Source organism: Bos indicus, chromosome 1 (assembly GCF_029378745.1).
Source record: "Bos indicus isolate NIAB-ARS_2022 breed Sahiwal x Tharparkar chromosome 1, NIAB-ARS_B.indTharparkar_mat_pri_1.0, whole genome shotgun sequence".
Lineage (NCBI taxonomy): Eukaryota > Metazoa > Chordata > Mammalia > Artiodactyla > Bovidae > Bos > Bos indicus.
Window position 1 is genome coordinate 67387233 of NC_091760.1, and position 22471 is coordinate 67409703.

Consider the following 22471-nt stretch of genomic DNA (forward strand, 5'->3'; position numbering starts at 1 on the left):
TGCAACCCTTTTGAAGTGAGAAAAGCTTCAGGTTGCTAAGAGATTTATTCTTGAATTCCAATTCATATGATCCAGCAATTCCACTTCTGGGCTTTTCTGAAGAAAATAAAATCACTGTGTTGAAAGGATACCTACATCCCCATGTTGATTACAGCATTATGTATACATACAGAAGTCCACTTCAGGGTGTATAGTCAAAGGAAATGAAATCACTGTCTCGACGAGACAACCATACTCCCATATTTATTGCAGCATTATTCACAGCAACCATGGTACTGTCACAATCTAAGTGTTCACCCACAGATGAATAAAGATCATATATTATCTATAATATATTATAGATATATATATCTATGAGAGATAATATAGATAGATAATATGAGATAGATGATATAGATTAAGATATATATAATGGAACATTATTCAACCTTTAAAAAGAAGGAAATTCTGCCATTTGTGATACCATGGATGAATGTAAAAACCATTTTACTAAATGAAATAAAGTCAAACAGAGAAAGACAAATACAACATGATATCACCTGTATGTGGGATGTAAGGGGAAAAAATTGAACTCATAGGAACAGAGAATGGAATGTGGTTGCCAGAAGCTGGGAACACAGGAAACAAGGAGAGGCTGGTGGAAGGGTGTAGACCGTCAGTTACGAGATGACTGGGCATGAGCATCCATGAGCAATATTGGACTGTTGTTGAGAACTCTGTATTGTATGATGTATTAATTAACTCCATGCTGCCATCCTTACACAAGGTACACATATACAAAATCATCACAATGAATGCTTTAAATATCTTACAATTTTATTTGCCAGTTATACCTTAAGAAGGAGCTGGAAAAAATATTTTTAATTAATTAATTTAGTTTTTGGCTGTGCTGGGTCTTCATTGCTGTGCAAAGGCTTCCTCTAGTTGTGGGGAGTGGGGGTACTCTCTAGTTGTGGTACACAGGCTTCTCATTGCAGTGGCTTCTCCTGTTTGCATATTCTTTCCTAAGGAAAAATGTTAAGGACTTCCCTGGTGGACCAGTGGTTAAGGATCTGCCTGCCAATGCAGGGGACATGAGTTCAATCCCTGGTCCGGGAAGATCACATATGCCACGGGGATGTACAAGCCCGTGTGCACAAATACTGAGACTGTGCTCTAAAGCCTGTGAGCTGCAACTACTGAAGCCTTGAGCCCCCTAGAGCCTGTGCTCTGCAACAAGAGAAGCCACTGGGGCTCCAGGATGGCTGGTGCCTCAACCTTGTCTGGGGTTTCCTGGGTTGTAGGCTTCACCACTGCAGTGGGACATGGGGTGGGGGGAGCCAGGGTCACAGGCACTCTGGGGGTTGATGTTCAGGGGTGCCACAGCTGCAGGCAGGGATCTGGACTTGCAGGCACCTCCATGGCTGGAGGGACAGGATTAGAGGCCCCACTGCTGCTGCCGCCCAGCTCTCTGTGGCTGTAAGCACTGCCGGAGTCGGGAGGCCACAGACCTGTGGCCCCCTCCCCTGCTCCTCCTGGCTTTTCTGGGGCGATGGGCCCAGCCCTTTGCAGCCAGGAGTCTGGGATGGCACACACTGCTCCCACTGTCCCCTCAGCCCTACCTCCTCTATCTACTTCAGTCCACCCACTTTTAGATGTACAGATGTCTGGGACTCTCTGGCATCCTATTGTGCTGGGAAAAAGAAGCCTTGTTCAGTTACAGATGTTTTACTGGTTGGAAATTGAAGCAGGGAGACAAAGCAAGTGTCTCATGAGACCGTGAGGCTGGATAATCTCTACAGTTTCTTAAATCTATTCACCAGTTGATGAACATTTGAGTCATTTCAGTTTTGAACTATTATGAATAATGCAGCTGTGAACATTTGTACACAAGTCTTGTGTGGGCATATGTTTTCACTCCTTTTAGGTCAATAGCTAGGAGTGGAAATGATAGGATGTAGACTAAGTGATGTATCCACACATTCACCCCAACCGTGGGTGGAAGCAGAGTTAGCTGAGGAAGTCCAGAGTCCCAGGCCTATACCAAAAGCCGGAGATAAGCCCAAATTCTCAATATCTTCATGAGTTAAGAGTCCTAAGCCTAGAATAAAATAAGACCTTGTCTGGGGACTATATGCCCACTGTGGCCTAGTAGAGACAACCACCCAAAACCCAGCCCCCATCAAGGGAAATCTCCCATAAAAGATAATTCCTGTGGAAGACAAGAAATACAAAACTTATGAGTATGTCAAGTTCTGTAAAAATAGCCTGAATAATTGATATCCCCCAATCCAATAATACTATCTTAAAGGTACTTAAAAATAAATGTATATTAACCTAAAGATGGTGTCCTGGGCAGTGAGGGGAGCTATGGAGCTGCCAACAAACATTGAACATCAGCTGGTCCATTGCATTTGTCAGATAAATTCCCTGGACCACTTGAGTGAGCTGAGAGGGCACTTTGTACAAGTTGGCCACGTGGGAAATTGCACTGTACCTTTTGACAACGAGATTGGTTTTCACAGAGGTATGGATTGGATTCAATTTTCTTCAGAAGAAGAGCTTCACACCACACTACTACAGGAAAATCATGTTACTGATGGAGTAAAGCTCCATGTTCAAGCTCAAAAACCCAAAGATTTACAAAGGGATCAAACATCTGATGAAGAGAAAGATTTTTGAGACCATCACTGCCTATTAAACAAGGTAAATAAAACTTAAATAAATATGCATTTAATTAACTCTGTTTAATTAATTAAACAGTTAGCACAGAGATATTAATTGCTGTGTTTTTCTGCACTTCCTTATGTGACTCTTCCCCTGTCAATAAGAAGCATTCATTTTACCTTAAAAACAACTAGGACAAATCGTAGGACAAGAGCAACCTGTGCTTTGAGGAAGTTTCTGCTTCTAAAAGCAATTGTTGAGAATCAAGAGGGAATCTAAGAGCAACAGAGCATAAGCTCTAGAAAGAGAACAGAGGATATGCTGCTTTCCACATGGCTGACTCCTGGGAAGATCAGGTAAGAATCACCTGTATCAACATGGAATGACTAAAAATACATATTGAATAGCAAAAAGGGATAATACAGAGCATACGTCCAGTACAAAATTTAAGCAGATTTTTAAAAACACACTAAATAAAAGTATTTTTTAAATGGGCTAGAAGGATACCAAACTCAAAATGTAGTTTACCTGTGCAGAGGGCAAGACTGGGGATAAGGGAGTGGCAAATTGTGATAGTTTATTTCTTGAAAACAGCTACCAAAAAAAAAAAAAAAAAACAGATGGGAAGCAATATGACCGAATGTTAAAAGTTTTAATTCTGGATGATAGGAATAAAGGTGTTTGTTGTTTTATACTTTGTGTTTTTCTGTATTTTAAGCAGTTCTAGAAATGTAAAAACAAGTAAAATACAAATATCCAGCCAAGGTTCTCAAGATAGATCTTTTACTTTTTTTTTTTTAATAAAGTTAAGTCCATTTTAAACAATCGGCCTTGACATTATGGAAAAGTATTCCTTGAAAAAATAAAGTTTTGTTAGAGGTTTTAAGCACTGGGAAAGTCTGGTTGTGGTTTTGGATTTCATACTTCAGAGGCAACAGGATGAAACCATGAGAACACAAAGTTTGACTCTTGTTCCAACACAACACCTGTACACACCCATTCATTCCTCCCTGGCCCCTCGTTCTTCCCAAGTCCTCTTAGCGTTTTCCACAGAGGAAGCAAGAAGTCTTACTTCAAGGCATATTCATTTTCCCTGTGCTTTTTACTCTCTGAGGAAAACAAAACATTCTATAGGCGGAGCTTGTGAACAACAGCCTCTTTAAAAACCAGAATCTCCACCCTTACCTGATCACTTCAGCGCCAGCATCCTGCCCAGAAAAGACACAGTTAGCCAAAATGATCCCTGGAGGTTTAACTGAAGCCAAACCTGCCACTCCAGAAATCCAGGAGATTGCTAACATGGTGAGTGAATGCAGCCCAAGGAAAGGTTTGATCCCAAATCTTGGTTCCTAGGTTGGCCCTGGGCTAAATGTGTCGGTGAACAGGAAAACTGGAAGGTGGGGAAATGAGTGGTTTTGTTTGGACTTCCTTCCAACTGAAAATTTTTTCAGATGAAATCTCTGATAATCCTGAGAGTAATCTTGAGCAAGTCACATCCCTTCTCTGAGGCTCAGGTTCCCCATTTGTAAAAGAAGAGTCTTTATGGGATCATCTCTAAAGCTCTTACAATGTATGATTCTAGGATTACTAATTCAGCTTCTGATGAAATTTGTCTTTCCTCACCAAGGGTAGCCAACATGTAATTAAAGTCTGAGGCTGTTAACTATCGACGAACTAAACTTTAAATGCACTATAGGAAAAAAAATTTTATGAGTTAAATGTAGAATAAATCATAAAAATGATCCACTTACAAACTTCCTACAAATTTGTCTCAATGGACAATGTTTTAGTATTTGGGAGATTACACTAATAGAGAAGTGACATAGTCTATGGTGATTTCAAAATTAATTATGGTGAAAATAGAACTCAATGTGTTTAGCAGGTTAATATATTTTTCTAAGTGTTGTCTGATTTGTTATCACCTATCAAATAAAAATTATATTGCATTTTTATGAAAATAAAAAATATATAAATTACTATTTTAGATTTATTAATTATTGCCCTATTTCCTATGTCATTCCTTCCTGCCCTTTCATTCTATGACACTGGTAAAGATTAGCTTTATGTGTAAATGGAAGAGATGGGATTCTCTATGTTGGAGCACAGAGCCGGTCTCTTTTGCTTGGAATTCTGTGGGGCTAAGTATTTTCCTTTCAACTGTACTTTTAAAATAGTAAATACCTTCTCACATATCCTTTCTTGAAGAAGATAATATTAAGTCATGAATGTCTTCACTGGAATCCCTATATTTTCAGTGTTCTTAAACTTCAATGGGCACATGGATCACCTGGAAGTCTCGTTAAAAGATCAGATTCTGACTCAGTAGATCTAGGGTAGGCCTGGGGTTCTGCATTTCTAATCAGCTCTGGTGATGCCCAGACTGTGGTCCATGACCTCACTTGCCTGCAGGACTAGAGATACAGGGTATTCTGAGAAATTGACAGGAGATGGGCAGCAAAAATCAGAGGGCAGCAAAAGACTCTCAATTTCTTCTGTGAAGTAAAAATAACACCACTTGCCTTGCAACTCATAAAAAAGACTTGGAGGGAATTCCCTGGTGGTCCAGTGGTTAAGACTCCATGCTTCCAATGCAGGGGTCATGGGTTTGATCCCTCGTCAGAGAACTAAGATCCTGAATGCAGCGAAGCACAGGTGAAAAAAGAAATGACTTGGAAATGAACGTGGATAAGTGAGGCATCACAATTGTTTACTTCCGATTTTTGCTTGAGATCATTACTGTCCTGGGAAAATTCCTGAGACTCTTCAGGGACCAGAGCTGTAAGGGGGTTGGGAATAACAGATATTTGAAATATAGGGAAAAAAAAGAAAAGAAAGATAGAAGGTGCAGAAAATTATAATTATTTTTATAAAGCCTATCTTGGTTTGCAAGTATAATTTTTTTAAGTAACAACTTATAAGAAGGCCTTGCATTATTAATAATATCTATCAGTAAGCCACACCTTAAATATATAAATTAAGTTGAAAATGTGTTTCTTCCTGCTCACCTTGGGCTTCAACTCTGTCAGAGAGGTAGAATAAGAGTTAGTTATTGAGTAGCTACATCAGCCCAGAAAGATGTTTTGCAGTTTTGATAGCCTTGTCCTCATTCAGCCTCTCATTAAATGATTTTTATAATCCCTGGGGCAAGGAGGGAAGACATCACATCAGTTTTTCAGATGATGAAACTGAGATTCAAAGAGGTTAATAACCATCTAATCAAGAAGCTAGCCTATCTCCAGATTTATGGCAGAGACATGATGAAGCTTGTGGAGTGGGGGGAATACACTGGGAGGAGACAATGTTGCAAACTTGCCTTCTCTGTGCAAGCAGCCAGCCTCCCTTTTAAATCAATAGGAGAAATGAATATCAATGAATCATTTCTTGAATATCTCTTAGGTGTCCAGCATTGTGTTAAAAGTTATAGAAGATCCATAAGGACTATAAGATACAGCCCCTGCCCTCAGGAAGTTTACAACCCATTTAGGGAAGTCAAAAAATCTAGAGCATAATATAAAACATTTTCCAGTTAAGTGCTTTTTCATAATCATAGGTTTGGAACCAGGAAAAACTTTAGAGATTACTGGTCAAACGTTCTTACTTTCAAGTGAATAATCCCTGCATGGCAGCTCTGTTCCTCCAGTACTAAACTCCCAATTATCACTTGTCTTCCCTGGCTCACAGACTTCCCCGGTGGCTCAGGTGGTAAAGCATCTGTCTACAATGTGAGAGACCTGGGTTTGATCCCTGGGTTGGGAAGATTCCCTGGAGAAGGAAATGGCAACCCACTGCAGTACTCTTGCTTTGAAAATCCCATGGATGGAGGAGCTTGGTGCAGGCTACTATCCATGGGGTCGCAAAGAGTCTGGCAGGACTGAGCAACTTCACTTTCACTTTCCCTGGCTTACAGGAAATAGCCTCAGGCGACAATTCCCATTTAAGGGCTGGAAGACTGAGGGATAGTCAGCTTAGAAAACATTTTAGAGTTTAGAAGGCACTTCAATTATATCATTCATTCCCCCCACAAAAAAACCCCAAGAGGCAGATATTACTCCAACCAGTTTTTAGGTGAAGAAATTTAATCAACACCTTCTCCAAGATTATAGAATTATTTAGGTTCCTGGGCTGGGCCAGGAAAATGGGTATGTGTAGGTAATCACATACTTAATGGGATTTGATGGGGTCCCAGGGAAGACCTCCACTTTCCTGTCATTTACCTTGAAGTCTTATTCCTTTGATGTTTTAATGTGTTTCTAGTTTAAAAATTCACCTATTAAAATTAGATATACTTGGAGGAAATGAAGTTTATCAGCTTTCTCTGTTTTTATCAGAGAGCTTCTCAGTGGAATTTGAGCTGAAGGAAGCACCCATTGGGGAGGCAAAGAGGGGAGAGGGAGGTCATCACACATAAAGGGGAAAGCATCAAAGAAAAATGATGACCACAGGTTCAAGGAATTTGACATCAGAATGAAAGAGAGAGCTTGAATCAGAAAGAGAAGAAAGCCAAACAAAGGGCTTGGGGTTGAGAAGTCTTGAACATTTTTGAAGGCAGAAGAAAGGACTTTCTCTGTTCTGAAGATAAGAGAGATTGGATGGTAATGGGTCGTATCAGGTATTGAAGGCTGTTAATGGTACTTGGGTCCAGAGTGTGTTAGTTGCTTAGTCGTGTCTGACTCTTTGCAACCCTATAGACTGTAGCCCCACCCGGCTCCTCTGTCCATGGGATTCTCCAGGCAAGAACACTGGACTGGGTTGCCATTTCCTTCTCCAAAAGGAACTATAGAAAGAAAGAAAGTGAAGTCACTCAGTCGTGTCTGACTCTTTGTGACCCCATGGACTGTAGCCTACCAGGCTCCCCCATCCATGGAATTTTCTGGGCAAGAGTACTGGAGTGAGTTGCCATTTCCTTCTCCAGAGTACAGAGGAATAAAGCCCCTCCGTCAATATTCTACCTCTCTTCTATCTTCTTTCCTATCTGGGGAGACAAGCTATTATGAGGGAAAACAACCCTGGTTTCTGCATTCAGAAAACATTGATTTGAGAACTCCCTGGTGGTCCAGTGGTTAGGACTCAGCATTCCCACTGCTGAGGGTTTGAGTTCAATCTCTGGTCGGGTAACTAAGATCCCACAAGTTGCATTGTGTGGCCAAAATTAAAATTTAAAAAAAGAGAAAATCAATTATATACACAGTACTGAGTGAATTGCTATAGGAAGAGAAGGGATATTAACCTGGTCCTACCCTCAGGGAAATTTGTAAAATAAATTGGAGAAAAGGGATACACACAAGGAAACAAAGACTCGAACATGGCCCCATCCCTGAATATGTGTATTTAATATATGTAATTAATTACTTAAGATGTAAATTATTAACATGTGTGATTAATTACTTAGTATGTAAATACTTAATACTTAATATATGTAATTAAGGATCAAATGAAGGCCCACTGGCTAGAGCCTCTGGATCATTCTGGCTGATCCATTACCTTATGTTATATGTGAAAAATCACTGGGTGAGAATTCTGAGTATGTTTATATACAGGAAAGAAATGTTATAGCAATAATTTTCATTTTTAGAAATAAGAGCTATTATTACACATGGGCAGATGCATACACACAAAACATACACATGTGCACACACACCCCTAGGTCAAACCTGGCTGCTGAATACCATTCCTGGCATACCCACAGATCATAACTTTTGTCTGCCAGGACACCACACAAAACCTGCAACAAAAACAACAGACAAACACCCCATCTGCACACCATTATGGACACACCCGGGAGCTTAGCATGCTGTGGCTCTTACTCACTCACAAATGTGTGTTCTCCTCTCTGACCACAGCCTCCTCATCAATCAGCTCTTCCATTGCCCCCACGTACAGAGAAGCTGCGGTTCAGCCACACCAGAGCCCTTCAGGCACTGACCCTTCCATCTGCATCAGCGCATGCCTCAGCCCACTCGATGGCTCACCCAGCTGGACCCCATCGTGGGTGGTTTCCTCCCCTCCTCCACCCTGATTTCCATGACCCCGTGAGCTCTGGCATTCCAGTCCTCAATCAGAGGTCACTCCCACTGCCACCACTTCCTCCTCAGCTTCCACTCCAGCTTCAGAGAACTTTGCTCAAGGAAGATGTAGAATCACAGAAAACTCCCCCTTTTCAAATCTACAAATTCACACCAGTTAACAACAGCTGCAGGGCCCTGGGGCTGCCAGCTAGCCTTCCGGTCACATCCTGTGGGTTCTTTTCTAGAAACCCCACAGCAGTGGAACAGGACCTCCTCTCTCCTCAGGTTCTCAGTCCTCCCAATCCCCATGGCCTGACCAGATGGCATTTCAGTCCTTTCTCTTAGAAGATTGCAGCCATCTGGTGTGAGAACGCTCTGATTTACTTTTCCTTGCTGACAGCGTGCCTCTCTCTAGTCTAAGACTTTGTCCTCCTTTCTTAAGGCAGGTGCCATTATTTCTTGTATGCTGGTTGCCTTGCCCCATACTTCTCCAGCCCTCAAAACATAGGCGACAAATGTCCACAAGTCACCTTTCACCAAACCACTGTACTTTCATGCTGCTACCCAAACTCTCCTTTGTTACTCTCTAAAACATCCCCAAAATGGCCTATCCATGCTGCCACCATAATCTTTCTATTCATTTTTCCTAAATTATGCATAGCCCAAGTGTGTTTCTGCAGGATGATTACAGGTTGGAGAAGGTAGGAGAAACGCCTGCATCTTTGGTGCAGCAAGGCTGAAATCCTCATATCCCAGAGAATTAACAGCTCACCAGGATTCATCCTCTGCAGCAACAAGAAAAGCTTGAACAGCTCTGGGGTGACTGTACTTTATCAGCTGCTCCTCCCTGATAGCATCCTTCCCCTGGTTTGGACCCCAGCCTATACTGTTCCCTTCAGCACCTCAACCACCACCATGCATAGCAGATTGAAGAAAGTAAGGGGCAACTATTCACAGCTTAAGGTCTGTCTATTTACCACCACATTGGATCACCACTCCCCACTGGTCTTCACTCTCCTAGCACCCACCCCCCCTCCCAATCTCACGCTTTGGAGCCAATACTGGGTACCTGTCACGTTAGGAGCTGAGTTGGGAAGAGTTAATCTTGACACTAAACCCTGAATTATCTATTTAAGCTTCACTTCACAGGCAAGGAACCTGAGACTTTCAACACCAACCTGCCTTCTGAAACTTTAGGTTTCATGATCAGTTCCTTTCTACTCTGCCTTTTTCCTCCTCCTCACCTGATATCCCATCACTCAGGTTCATAGCATCCAACAATAGAGCAATACAAATCTGTTTTGCTGGTAAGAAGGAGCAGGGCTACAGGTTGTAAGTACAGTGAACCTGCAGTCAGGGTGCTGCTGCTGCTGCTAAGTCACTTCAGTCGTCTCCAACTCTGTGAGACCCCATAGACGGCAGCCCACCAGGCTCACCCGTCCCTAGGATTCTCCAGGCAACAGCACTGGAGTGGGTTGCCATTTCCTTCTCCAATGCATGAAAGTGAAAAGTGAAAGTGAAGTCGCTCAGTCATGTCTGACTCTTAGCGACCCCATGAACTGCAGCCCACCAGGCTCCTCCATCCATGGGATTTTCCAGGCCAGAGTACTGGAGTGGGGTGCCATTGCCTTTTCCTATAGATACGATGGAAAGACCCAAATTACAGATTTGGATGTGTTTCTGGGACAATAAGAAATAAAAATGTCTGATACAGGGTTCAAAAAAAGATAAATCAGATACTCACTATTCAAGGTATTTTTCAGCCTTTAGCTGTCATGTTCTCTCACAGTCTCAGGTTTCTCACCCGCAAAGTGAAGCTTAAATAGATAATTCAGGGTTTAGTGTCAAGATTAACCCTTCCCAACTCAGCTCCTAACGTAACAGTTACCCAGTATTGGCTCCAAAGTGTGAGGATGGGGGAAGCAATAAGACACTGAACTCTTCCCTAGCTCATTCTCTCTGCACACTTGGCCACTTTTCTCTTCTCTCTCCTGTGCCCTATCTCTTCCCATTTCTCTCTCTCTTTTTTCTTCACTATTTGTTTTCTTCCTTTCTCTGCTTTGCAACCTCACTTTCCATCCCCCAAAAACAATCACATTTTCCCCATCTATTCTGGAGATTTTCCATCTATACAGTAGAAATGGCTGGTGGTCCATGGAGTGTTTGCCCTTCAAAAAAGGTCTGAGAGCTCAAAGAATTTGCAAATGTCTAGGTCTTTTTTTGGCTGTGCCATGCAGCTTGCAGGCTCTCATTGCCCGACCAGGGACTGAAACCAGGCCCTAGCCATGAGAACACCAAGTCCTAACCACTGCACTGCCAGGGAACTCCCCAGATATCTAGGTCTTTGAAAACAGTTCTGGTATCCAAACTGAGGCATCAATAGAAAAGGATTCAAAACATTTGCCCACTGAAGGAAGGACCAGATGGTCTTGGGAGAACCCTAGATGCAATGGAGGCCTGATTGAAGCCATATATGCACATAAAATGTTCAGTTATGGGCAGGGAGGCAACTTCCCAATAAACAAGGTATATCAAACACACACACTTGTTTCCTTTCCCTCTAAGTGATAAGAAAGGGTTGGAGGGGAAAGTCATATCCACAAATAAGAAGACAATGAGAGGCAGGCAAACACCTCAGAGATATCAACAATATTTAGTGGATTTTTTTTTCAACAAAACTTTGAAAGATGGAAAACACGAACAATGTAAAATGACCTGAGTCATCTAGACAGCCTAAGCTACATAGGGGAATGTCTGAGCCAGAAGCAAGCAGATTCATGGTGCAGAACTCCAAAATGGCTCAAGCACTAGCAACACCAGAAACGGGAAGACAAGAGTGAGGCATGCAGCTAAACCCCGAGAACTGATGGAAGGCTGAGAAGCAGTTCCACTGTGCCTAGGTCCTTCCCTCTCACTATTCTCCACCCTGAAAGACAAGCTGTTTCTTGTCCTCCACACAGACAGAAGATCAGAACTCTACTCTTAGCAGAAACAGTCAGAGAAACCATCGTGGGCACTACTGTATCATGCCCAGCTGAGAGCAGGAATTCAGTATCGGGGTACCCTGTACTGAAAACTGATGGACTTAGTAAAATCTTACATATTCCATTTGAGATTCTTTAGCTGCCTTTTCATGCTTGGTTCAGGAATGCTGGCATCTAAGCTTGTATCCCCTTCTGGTAGACAGAAGGATGGCGTTCAAAGATGGCCACACTCTAATCCCTGAAACTTTCCATGGCAAAGGGACTTGCAGATGTGATTAAACTAAGGACCTTGAGATATGCTATACTATTTTTGCAAATTTGAGTCTGAAATTTTTTTTTAAGATATTTTTTTAATGTGGACAATTTTTGTTGAAGTCTTTATTGAGTTCGTTACAACACTGTTTCTGTTTTACGTTTTGGTTTTTTGATCATAAAGCATGTGGGTTCTTAGTTCCCCAACCAGGGATCAAACCTGTATCCCCTTCACTGGAAGCCAAGGTCTTAACTACTGGACCACGAGGAAAGTCCCTGAAATTATTTCAAGATAAAAACATTTTGTACTTAGTAGGAATTACTGGTGTCCCACTTTTATTAATCAAAGATGTATTCAACTATTTGTAAACACATTTTTAACAAATTTGTAAATCACATACATGGAGTTCAATACAGCTTTGGTAATTTGTTCCCTCTTGTTGACAAAAAATTGATCAGCTGATTTAAGAAAAAAATGGAAATTTTATTTGAGCTGAATTTGAGGATTATAACCCAGGAAGAGCATCTCAGAAAGTTCATCTAATGTTCCACCTATTAGAAGTCAAGGCACAGGTATATAAGTTTTTTGAGACCAAGGGCTGTGCATCAAATGATGTTTAGTTGACAGTTTATTTAATCCAGATCTAAGCAGCAATATGGTATGTCATGTGACACCTTACAAGATCAAGGAGGAATGTTATCTTTGAAGGAGTTGTCTTGTTGATGCTAAGAGAATGTTGCTCTTTATGGTTGAGCAGGTATTCCTGCTATTGCGGTGGTTTGGGCAATGCATAATGCAGACACACAATGCACAGTGTGGGCCAGGAAAAGGGAGGCCAACGGGCAGAGAAGATTTTTTGTTGTTTAAATTTCTCTTGTCTTGCCATAAAAATATGACTTCTATTTCATACTCTTTTCTAAAGGTTAAACCACAGCTTGAAGAAAAAACAAATGAGACATATGAAGAATTTACAGCTATAGAATATAAAACTCAAGTGGTTGCTGGAATAAATTACTACATTAAGGTTAGACTTCAACATTCACTTTTGCACTAAAAGATATTGTATCTTTCATTTTATGTGATGTTTCCTGTCACCCTTACTTTATCATTTGTTCCTTCTCCTTGTCCTAAATCAGGACACCTACCTAGCATGATACTTCCCAAGTGGTAACTCTCAAACTTGGCAGATGATGGTATATTTATATCATCTTTTTCTTGTGAAATTAGAAGGCTTTCTTCTACTGATTCTTAATTTCCAGAAGATGTAAAGAAAAAGATTCAGAATTCAGAGTGTGTTTAGCTCATAACCATGGCTTCTTCACATGGGATCTTCAGGATGTGGGGCTGGACCAGATGCTATCTTGAAGCTCTTTCTGTCTCAAAGCTTTGTGATTCTATGTGCCAGAACTGAATGGATTTATGGAATGGTTTGAATCAGTAGCTGAGAAAATAATTTAAACCACTTTTGCCCTTTAAATAAGCATTTTGATTAATATAATTTAAATACATGGGGACTTCCTGATGGTCCGGTGACTAAGACTCTGTGCTCCCAATGCAGGGGGCGCAGGTTCGAGCCCTGGTCAGGGAACTAGATCCCATCTGCCACAACTAACAGTTTGTGAGCCACAACTGAAAAACCTGCATGTCACAATGAAGATCGAAGATCCTTCCTACTGCAACTAAGACCCAGGGCAGCCAAATAAATAAATATTTTAGAACTTTCATTGTCCAAACCAAAAACAGAAGTGGAAATTCTTATCATAGTTTTCTAGGTCCCAGATTCATGCCCAAACTACCATGTCAGTCTTCATACAAATGATTTCCCAGGAAGATTCCTTTATTTTAGAAGGAAAACTAGACTCTCCATCCCTGGGCCCTGCTCAGTTTTACCTCTGGGCATTTATAAAGCAAGTTCTAGTATAGATATGGGAACAACACATCCCAAATTTCCTAGGGCAATTCTGATTTTCTTCTTTCTCAAACTATGTGACAAAGTATCCCAATTTGGGAGTCAGAACATAGAATCACAGAAAAGGCTGCCACCTGTTTTCTTGATCTGTGCATCCTTGAAAATAAAACGTAACTCTGGATTTCGTTTGTGCACATGACCTGTGCCTCTTGCCATGTCTTTAGCCTGCCCTTTCTCTCATAAAATAAAGTGTAGGTTTATGTAAGTGTTAGTCACTCAGTTTTGTCTGACTCTTTGCGACCCCATGAATGTAGCCTGCCAGGCTCCTCTGTCCATGGAACCAAGGGTGTAAAAATGGTGGTCCAGGAATGCTATTCCAAAGAATTTATTGCAGCGAAGTCTTTACGGGTTTGTAGATTTTTCATTTGATATGGATCCACACAAATAAATCAATCTCCTTTTTCTTTTTCAACTTCCAGATACAAACAGGTGATAATCGTTATATTCACATTAAAGTATTCAAAAGCCTTCCTCAACAAAGTCATTCTTTGATACTTACTGGCTACCAAGTTGACAAAACCAAGGATGATGAGCTGGCTGGCTTCTAGCAGAGTGTTCCTAAAGTGGTCGATTCTTTCCTCTGGCACCTGATTAATGACTCCTGCTAAGAATAAATGTAGCTATCAACAAAGAAGCATTCCTTTTCCAATAAATTAATCTCTTCAACTAGTTCTCGTCTATTTTGTTTAATAATAATTACCTTTTCTTTCTCAAAATCAATTTATATCTTGAGATATAAGAAATTCCATGCAAACTGATATCAACTGGAAATCTTAGAAAAATTACTGAGGCCTAATGCAACTGAAGCGACTTAGCAACAGCAGCAGCAGCAGCAATGCAACTAATCATGGGGTTCTCAAGGCAAGAATACTGAAGTGGTTTGCCGTTCCCTTCTCCAGATGAGGAAAAAGATGGAAACAGTGACAGATTTTATCTTTTATTGGCCTCCAAAATCACTACAGACGGTGACTACAGCCATGAAATTAAAAGATGCTTGTTCCTTAAAGAAAAGCTATGACAGACCTAAAAGTCAGACACAACTCAGCAACTGAGACAGCAACAAACATGTGTCTACATGCTTTTCTGTATACAAATGTTTTTACTTCTCTTGGGTATATACGTAAGAGTAAAATTACTGGTTCAAGACAACTCTGTGTTCAAAGAGTGACATTCAAAGAACTTACGAACTGCTTTCCAAAGCAGCTGCCTTATTTTACCCTCCCAAAAGCAGTGTGTGAGAGTTTGGACTTTTCCAACATCCTCATTAACATTTGTTTAGCTGACTTTTTGAGTCTGTTCTTCCTACTGGGTGTGAAATGATTTCTTATCATGGTTTTTACTTGCATTTCCATGATGACAAGCATCTTTTCTTGAGTTTATTATTCACTTGTATACCTTCCTTGGAGAAATGTCTATTCAGATCATTTGTCTATTTTTAAATTGGTCTATGTGTCTTTTTATTATTGAGTTTTAGGAGTTTATGCATATTCTGGATATAAGGTACCTTCAGTTCAGTTCAGTCACTCAGTCGTGCCCGACTCTTTGCGACCCCATGAATTGCAGCACGCCAGGCCTCTCTGTCCATCACCATCTCCCGGAGTTCACTCAAACTCACGTCCATTGAGTCGGGGATGCCATCCAGCCATCTCATCCTCTGTCGTCCCCTTCTCCTCCTGCCCCCAATCCCTCCCAGCATCAGGGTCTTTTCCAATGAGTCAACTCTTTGCAAGAGGTGGCCAAAGTACTGGAGTTACAGCTTTAGCATCTTTCCTTCCAAAGAACACCCAGGGCTGATCTCCTTTCAAGTGGACTGGTTGGATCTCCTTGCAGTCCAAGGGACTCTCAAGAGTCTTCTCCAACACCACAGTTCAAAAGCATCAATTCTTCGGTGCTCAGCTTTCTTCACAGTCCAACTCTCACATCCGTCCATGACCACTGGAAAAACCATAGCCTTGACTAGATGGACCTTTGTTGGTAAAATAATGTCTCTGCTTTTGAATGTGCTATCTAGGTTAGTCATAACTCTTCTTCCAAGGACTAAGCATCTTTTAATTTCATGACTGCAGTCACCATCTGCAGTGATTTTGGAGCCCAAAAAGATAAAGTCTGACACTGTTTCCACTGTTTCCCCATTTATTTCCCATGAAGTGATGGGACCAGATGCCATGATCTTAGTTTTCTGAATGTTGAGCTTTAAGCCAACTTTTTCACTCTCCTCTTTCACTCTCATCAAGAGGCTTTTTAGTTCCTCTTCACTTTCTGCCATAAGGGTGGTGTCATCTGTATATCTGAGGTTATTGATATTTCTCCTAGCAATCTTGATTCCAGCTTGTGCTTCCTCCAGCCCAGCGTTTCTCTTGATGTACTCTGCATAGAAGTTAAATAAGCAGGGTGACAATATACAGCCTTGACATACTCCTTTTCCTCTTTGGAAACAGTCTGTTGTTCCATGTCCAGTTTTAACTGTTGCTTCCTGACTTGCATATAGGTTTCTCAAGAGGCAGGTCAGGTGGTCTAGTATTCCCATCTCTTGAAGAATTTTCCACAGTTCATTGTGATCCACACAGTCAAAGGCTTTGGCATAGTCAGTAAAGCAGAAAGAGATGTTTTTCTGGAACTCTCTTGCTTTTTCTATGATCCAGCGGATGTTGGCAATTTGATCTCTGGTTCCTCTGCCTTTTCTAAAACCAGCTTGAACATCTGCAAGTTTGCAGTTCACGTATTGCTGAAGCCTGGCTTGGTGTGAGATGAGTGCAATTGTGCAGTAGTTTGAGCATTCTTTGGCATTGCCTTTCTTTGGGACTGGAATGAAAACTGACCTTTTCCAGTCCTGTGGCCACTGCTGAGTTTTCCAAATGTGCTGGCATATTGAGTGCAGCACTTTCACAGCATCATCTTTCAGGATTTGAAAGAGCTCAACTGGAATTCCATCACCTCCACTAGCCTTGTTTGTAGTGATGCTTTCTAAGGCCCACTTGACTTCACATTCCAGGATGTCTGGCTCTAGGTACCTTACCAGATATATAATTTGCAAACACTTTCTCTCAATTTTCTTGTTGTCTTTGCACTCCTTTTTTATAAGTAATCTTTTAAAATATCTATTTATGTATTTATTTATTATTTGACTGCACTGGGTCTTAGCTGAGGTGACCATCTCTGCAGCATGCAAACCCTTAGTTGCAGCATGTGGGATTTAGTTCCCTGACCAGAGACTGAACCTGGGCCCCCTCCTTGGGAGCATGGAGTCTTAGCCACTGGACCACCAGGGAAGTCCCATCTTTGCACTTCTTGATAGTGTTCTTTAAAGCACAAAAGACTTTAATTTTAATGAAATTCAAATTATCTTTGTTTTCTTTTGTTGCTTTTGCATTTGGTGTCATATCTAAGGATCCTTTGTCAAACTCAAGTTCATGATGATTTTCTCCTGTTTTCCTCTGAGAGTTGTGTTGTTTTAGCTTTTAATTTGAGTCTTTGATCCTTTTGAGTTAATTTTATAAGTATTAATAGTATGATGTAAGGATTCCATTTCATTCTTTTGCATATGATTATCTAATTTTTGCAGCATGACGTGTTGAAAAGATTATTCTTTCCCACATTAGTCTTGGTGTCCTTGTTGAAAACTAGCTGATTACAGTCACATGAGTTCATTTCTGGACCTTAATTCTGTTTCACTAATTTACATGTATATCTCATGCCAGCACCACACTTTCTCGATTATTGTTGCTTTGTCACGCAGAGTCAGACAAGACTGACGTGACTTAGCAGCAGCAGCAGCAGTAAGTTTTGAAATCAACAAGTGCTGAGTTCTCCAACTTTGTTCTTCTTTTTCAAGAATGTTTTTGTTCCCCTGGATCTTTTGAACTTCCATATGAATTTTAGAATCAGCTTATACATTTCTACAAAAAAGTCAGCTAGGATTCTGATAGGAATTGTGTTGAATCTGTAGATCAATTTGGGGAGTAGTGCAATTTTAACAATGTTAAACCTACCAATACACAAATAAGGATGCTTCTCCAATTATTTATACTTTCTTTAATATCTTTTGAGAATGTTTTATAGTTTTCAGAGTATATGTTTTATACTTCTTTTTGTTAAATTTATTCTATGGATGCTATTGTAAATGGAATTGTTCTCTTAATTTCATATTTGTTTTTAGTTGTACAAGTATAAAAAATACAATTAATTTTTATGTACTGGTCTTGAAATCTTCAAACTTGCTGAACTTGTTTGTTGGTAGATACCTTAGGATTTTCATATACTTCAAGATCACATCATCCACAAAGAAAGATAGTTTTACTTCTTCCTTTCCAAATTGGATACCTTTTATTTTAATTAAGTACCTAATTGTACTTGCTAGAATCTCCAAAGTTGAGTAGAAGTGGTGAGAATGAATATCCCTGTCTTGTTCGACCTTTCGGGGAAAACATCCAGTCTATTACCATTAAGTATGATGTTATCTAAGGGGTTTTTGTAGACACACTTTATCAAGTTGAGGATATTCTCTAATATGTTGTGTTTTTTATGATGAAAGGACATCAGATTTTGTCAGATGCTTTTTTCCTTGCCTCTAGAGATGACAATGTGGTTTTGTCTTTTTATTCTACTGATACAGTATGTTACATTAATTGATTTGAGAATGTTAAGTCAGCTTTGCATTCTGAAATGCATTTCATGTGGTCATAGTGTACAATTCTTTCTTACACGCTATATTTGGTTTGCCAGTATTTTGTTTAGGACTTCTGCTTCTGAATTCTTAAAAGATACTGGTCTGTGGGTTTCTTCTGATGGCTTTGGTTTTGGTATCTAGATAATACTGGTCTCATAGAATGAGTTGGAAAGTGTTCCTCTCTTATTTTTTGGAAGAATTTATGTGAAATTAGTATCAAGTCTTCTTTAAATGATTGGTAGAATTCAGCAGTGACGTTGTCTGGGCCTGGGCTTTTCTCTGTGGCAAGTTTTTGATTACTAATAGAATCTCTCTACTTGTTATAGATCTATTTAGACTGACTATTTCTTCCTGAGTTTATTTTAGTATTATGTCTTTCTAGAAATTTTTCTATTTCATGTATATATTCTACTTTATTGACATACAACTATTCATTGTAATCCTTCCTTGGCGTTATCTAATGGATTTTGGACTGAATTGTTTAGGAAAGAGAGGGGAAGAAGTGAGAGAGATGAGAGGGAGAAAAAAGAAAAAGGAAGAGGGGGAAAGAGACGAGGGTATTTGTTATAAAGATGCCCTGAATAATGTCTCCCAGTGTGTTCTGCACTCTGCTCACTACTCAGCTAGTGCCACTCGCCAATCCCCCACCCCCAGATAATAATATAGTATGTATTAAGTGCTTATTATATGCCAGAGCCCTAAAGACTTTCCACATATAATTCATTTAATTCTTATAACAACCTCATAAGGTAACTATTATTATTTTCTCCCCTTTACAGAGACTGAGCATACAGAGGTTAAGTTACTTGCCCACAGCCTCATGGCTAGTAAGTAAAGTAAGGATAAAATCCCAGGCTGTTTGCCTCCAGGACCAATACTCTTAATCCCTACACTTCACTAAGACAAGCTTAGAATTCATTTGCTTAGTTCTTCTGACCCTGAAGGAGGTTCGAGAGAACTTGAAATACAGCGATTTTTTTTTTTGGTAACCACTGACAACTCTAAATGCTTCTGGATAAGGAAACTGTCCTATTCCTTTGCTTTCAGCTCTTACTACATAGAGATTTAGTTCAATAAATGAACTAAAAGATCTCCACTGCCTGGCTAGTATTAATGCCACAGGGCTCTTAGGTAACAGGGTTACCACAGATGATTCTACCTGCCTAATAATAAGAATCATTTTCTGAACAGTGAAAACAAGGACACAAATATCTATAGCTATATACACAGAAGAGCTGATCAAAGATATTTGAAACTCCATAATCAGATTTATTAGATTTATTTTTGCTTTATCCTGATCTTGGTATAGAAAGCCTATACCACCGGTTTAAGAATTGGCCTAGGGGCTTCCCTGGTGGTCCAGAGGTAAGAATCCTCCTTGCAATGCAGGAGACACCAGACCGATCCCTCGTCTGGGAAGATCCCACACGCCTTGGAGCAATTAGGCCCGTGCGCCACAACTACTGAAGCCTGTGTGCCTAGAGCCTGTGCTCTGCAACAAGACAGCCATTGCAACAAGAAGCCAAGCATTGCAACTAGAGAGCAGCCCCTGCTCGCCACCAGTAGAGAAAAGCCTGCACGGCAGCGAAGACCCAGTGCAGCCAAAAATAAAACTAACCAAATAAATAAATAAAAATTTTAAAAAGTAAGAATTAGTCTAATGAAGGACGCACAGAATCTATGCAAAGACAATTATTGCACTTCACTGTCAGAAATTAAAAACTGGAGTAAATGGAGGCGGATTCATTTTGATATTTGGCAAAACTAATACAATTATGTAAAGTTTAAAAATAAAATAAAATTAGAAAAAAAAACTGGAGTAAATGGATACATATATCATGTTGCTGGTTAGGTAGACTCTATGTTAAAGAGAACATAATAATAAATAGGAATAAGTAGGAAAGAAGATCAAGTAATATGTGCAGTGATTCTCAATCTTGCCTACATATTAGAACCACTTAATTTATAAATTAAAAAAAAAATCTACGTTGGAGTCCCACTGCAGACCAAGTAAATAAGAATCTCTGGAAAACAGTTGAAGTGATTCTAATGTTAGTTAGGGTTGAATACTTCTATGCTATAAAGGAAAAGAGAAAATGGTTTAACTGAAGTACCTGCCTTAATAGAATTGAAAATGGAAAGTGTGACCCAGGGATCTCCCTGGCAGTCCAGTGTTTAAGACTCTGTGCTTTCATTGCCAAGGACACAAGCCACCCCTGGTTGGGGAACTAAGATCCCATAAGTCTTGTGGGGGAGGGGGAGGTGCAGAGGGGAGTGTGATCCAAATCTGTCTAAGCCAGGTAAAATAAAAATAGTATGAAAATAATTTTTTATTCACGAAATGTTGAAAAATACATTTTGGGGAAAGCCGGGTGGGATGAATTTGAAAACTGGGATTCACATGTATACACTATTGATACTATGTATAAAATAGATACAGTTTATTCCCTTTTATTGGTGGATAGTGCAGGAGCAGGAGCCCCACAGGCAGGCTGCTTGGGCTTAGCCATATGTGAGCTGCCGCCTGGGGACTGGCTGGGCTGCCCACGCTGAGGCAGTGAGCGGTTGTGTGCAGCCCATGGCCCAGCCCCCACCACTGTCGCAACTGGCTGCTAGCTCCTGAGCCAGGGAAAGAGAGGTAGAGCCAGTGCAGCCACCAGCCCAGAGAGCAGATTTCTAGATTGCAGGGAGAAATATCAGCAACCTCTAATATGCAGATGACACCACCCTTATGGCAGAAAGCGAAGAGCAAATAAAGAGCCTCTTGATAAAGGTGAAAGAGGAGAGTGAAAAAGCTGGCTTAAAACTGAACATTCAAAAAGCTAAGATCACGGCATCCAGTTACATCAGTTCAGTTCAGTTCAGTCGCTCAGTCGTGTCCGACTATTTGCAACCCCATGAATCGCAGCACGCCAGGCCTCCCTGTCCATCACCAACTCCTGGAGTTCACTCAGACTCACATCCATCAAGTCAGTGATGTCATCCAGCCATCTCATCCTCTGTCATCCCCTTCTTCTCCTGCCCCCAATCCCTCCCAGCATCAGGGTCTTTTCCAATGAGTCAACTCTTTGCATCAGGTGGCCAAAGTACAGGAGTTTCAGCTTTAGCATCATTCCTTCCAAAGAACACCCAGGGCTGATCTCCTTCAGAAAGGACTGGTTGGATCTCCTTGCAGTCCAAGGGACTCACCAGAGTCTTCTCCAACACCACAGTTCAAAAGCATCAATTCTTCAGCGCTCAGCTTTCTTCACAGTCCAACTCTCACATCCATACATGACCACTGGAAATACCATTGCCTGGACTAGACGGACCTTTGTTGGCAAAGTAATGTCTGCACATCACTTTATAGCAAATAAATGGGGGAAACAATGGGAACAGTGACAGACTTTATCTTCTTGGGCTCCAAAATCACTGTGGACAGTGACTGCAGCCATGAAATTGAAAGATGCTTGCTCCTCGAAAAAAAAAGCTATGATGAAACTAAACAGCATATTAAAAAGCAGAGACATCACTTTGCAGACAAAGGTCCATATAGTCAAAGCTATGGTTTTTCCAGTAGTCACATACAGATGTGAGAATTGGACCATAAAGAAGGCTGAGCCTGGAAGAATTGATGCTTTAGAACTGTGGTGTTGGAGAAGACTCTTCAGAGTCCCTTGGACAGCAAGGAGATCAAACCAGTCAATCCTAAAGAAATCAGTACTGAATATTCATTGGAAGGACTGACATTGAAGCTGAAGTTCCAATACTTTGGCTACCTGATGCGAAGAGATAACTCATTAGAAAAGAACCTGATGCTGGGAAAGACTGAGGGCAGGAGAAGAAGGGGACAACAGAGGATGAGATGTTGGAAGGCATCACCAACCCAATGGGCATGAGTTTGAGCGAACTCTGGGTGATAATGAAGGACAGGAAAGCCTGGCGTGCTTCAGTCCATGGGGTCCCAAA

General features: G+C 40.7%; 1 protein-coding gene and 1 pseudogene across 1 annotated transcript; both read left to right on the top strand.

Annotated features, from left to right (window-relative positions):
• Window positions 1-2322: 2322 nt before the first annotated feature.
• Window positions 2323-2661, top strand: LOC109562555 (SRA stem-loop-interacting RNA-binding protein, mitochondrial pseudogene; annotated as a pseudogene).
• Window positions 2662-3736: 1075 nt separating this feature from the next.
• On the top strand, window positions 3737-14526 carry CSTA (cystatin A). Its single transcript, XM_019967704.2, has 3 exons — window positions 3737-3948; window positions 12811-12912; window positions 14277-14526. The coding sequence occupies exons 1-3, from the start codon at window positions 3883-3885 to the stop codon at window positions 14403-14405; spliced, it is 297 nt and encodes a 98-aa protein (XP_019823263.1). The 5' UTR covers window positions 3737-3882; the 3' UTR covers window positions 14406-14526.
• The last annotated feature ends 7945 nt before the right edge of the window (window positions 14527-22471 follow it).

Bases quoted from the DNA above. Each gene is read 5' to 3' on its own strand.
- CSTA (XM_019967704.2), top strand. From the start codon at position 3,883: ATGATCCCTGGAGGTTTAACTGAAGCCAAACCTGCCACTCCAGAAATC. The intron at 3,949-12,810 runs GTGAGTGAATGC...TCTTTTCTAAAG, and splicing joins TCCAGGAGATTGCTAACATG to GTTAAACCACAGCTTGAAGA. The intron at 12,913-14,276 runs GTTAGACTTCAA...TTCAACTTCCAG, and splicing joins GAATAAATTACTACATTAAG to ATACAAACAGGTGATAATCG.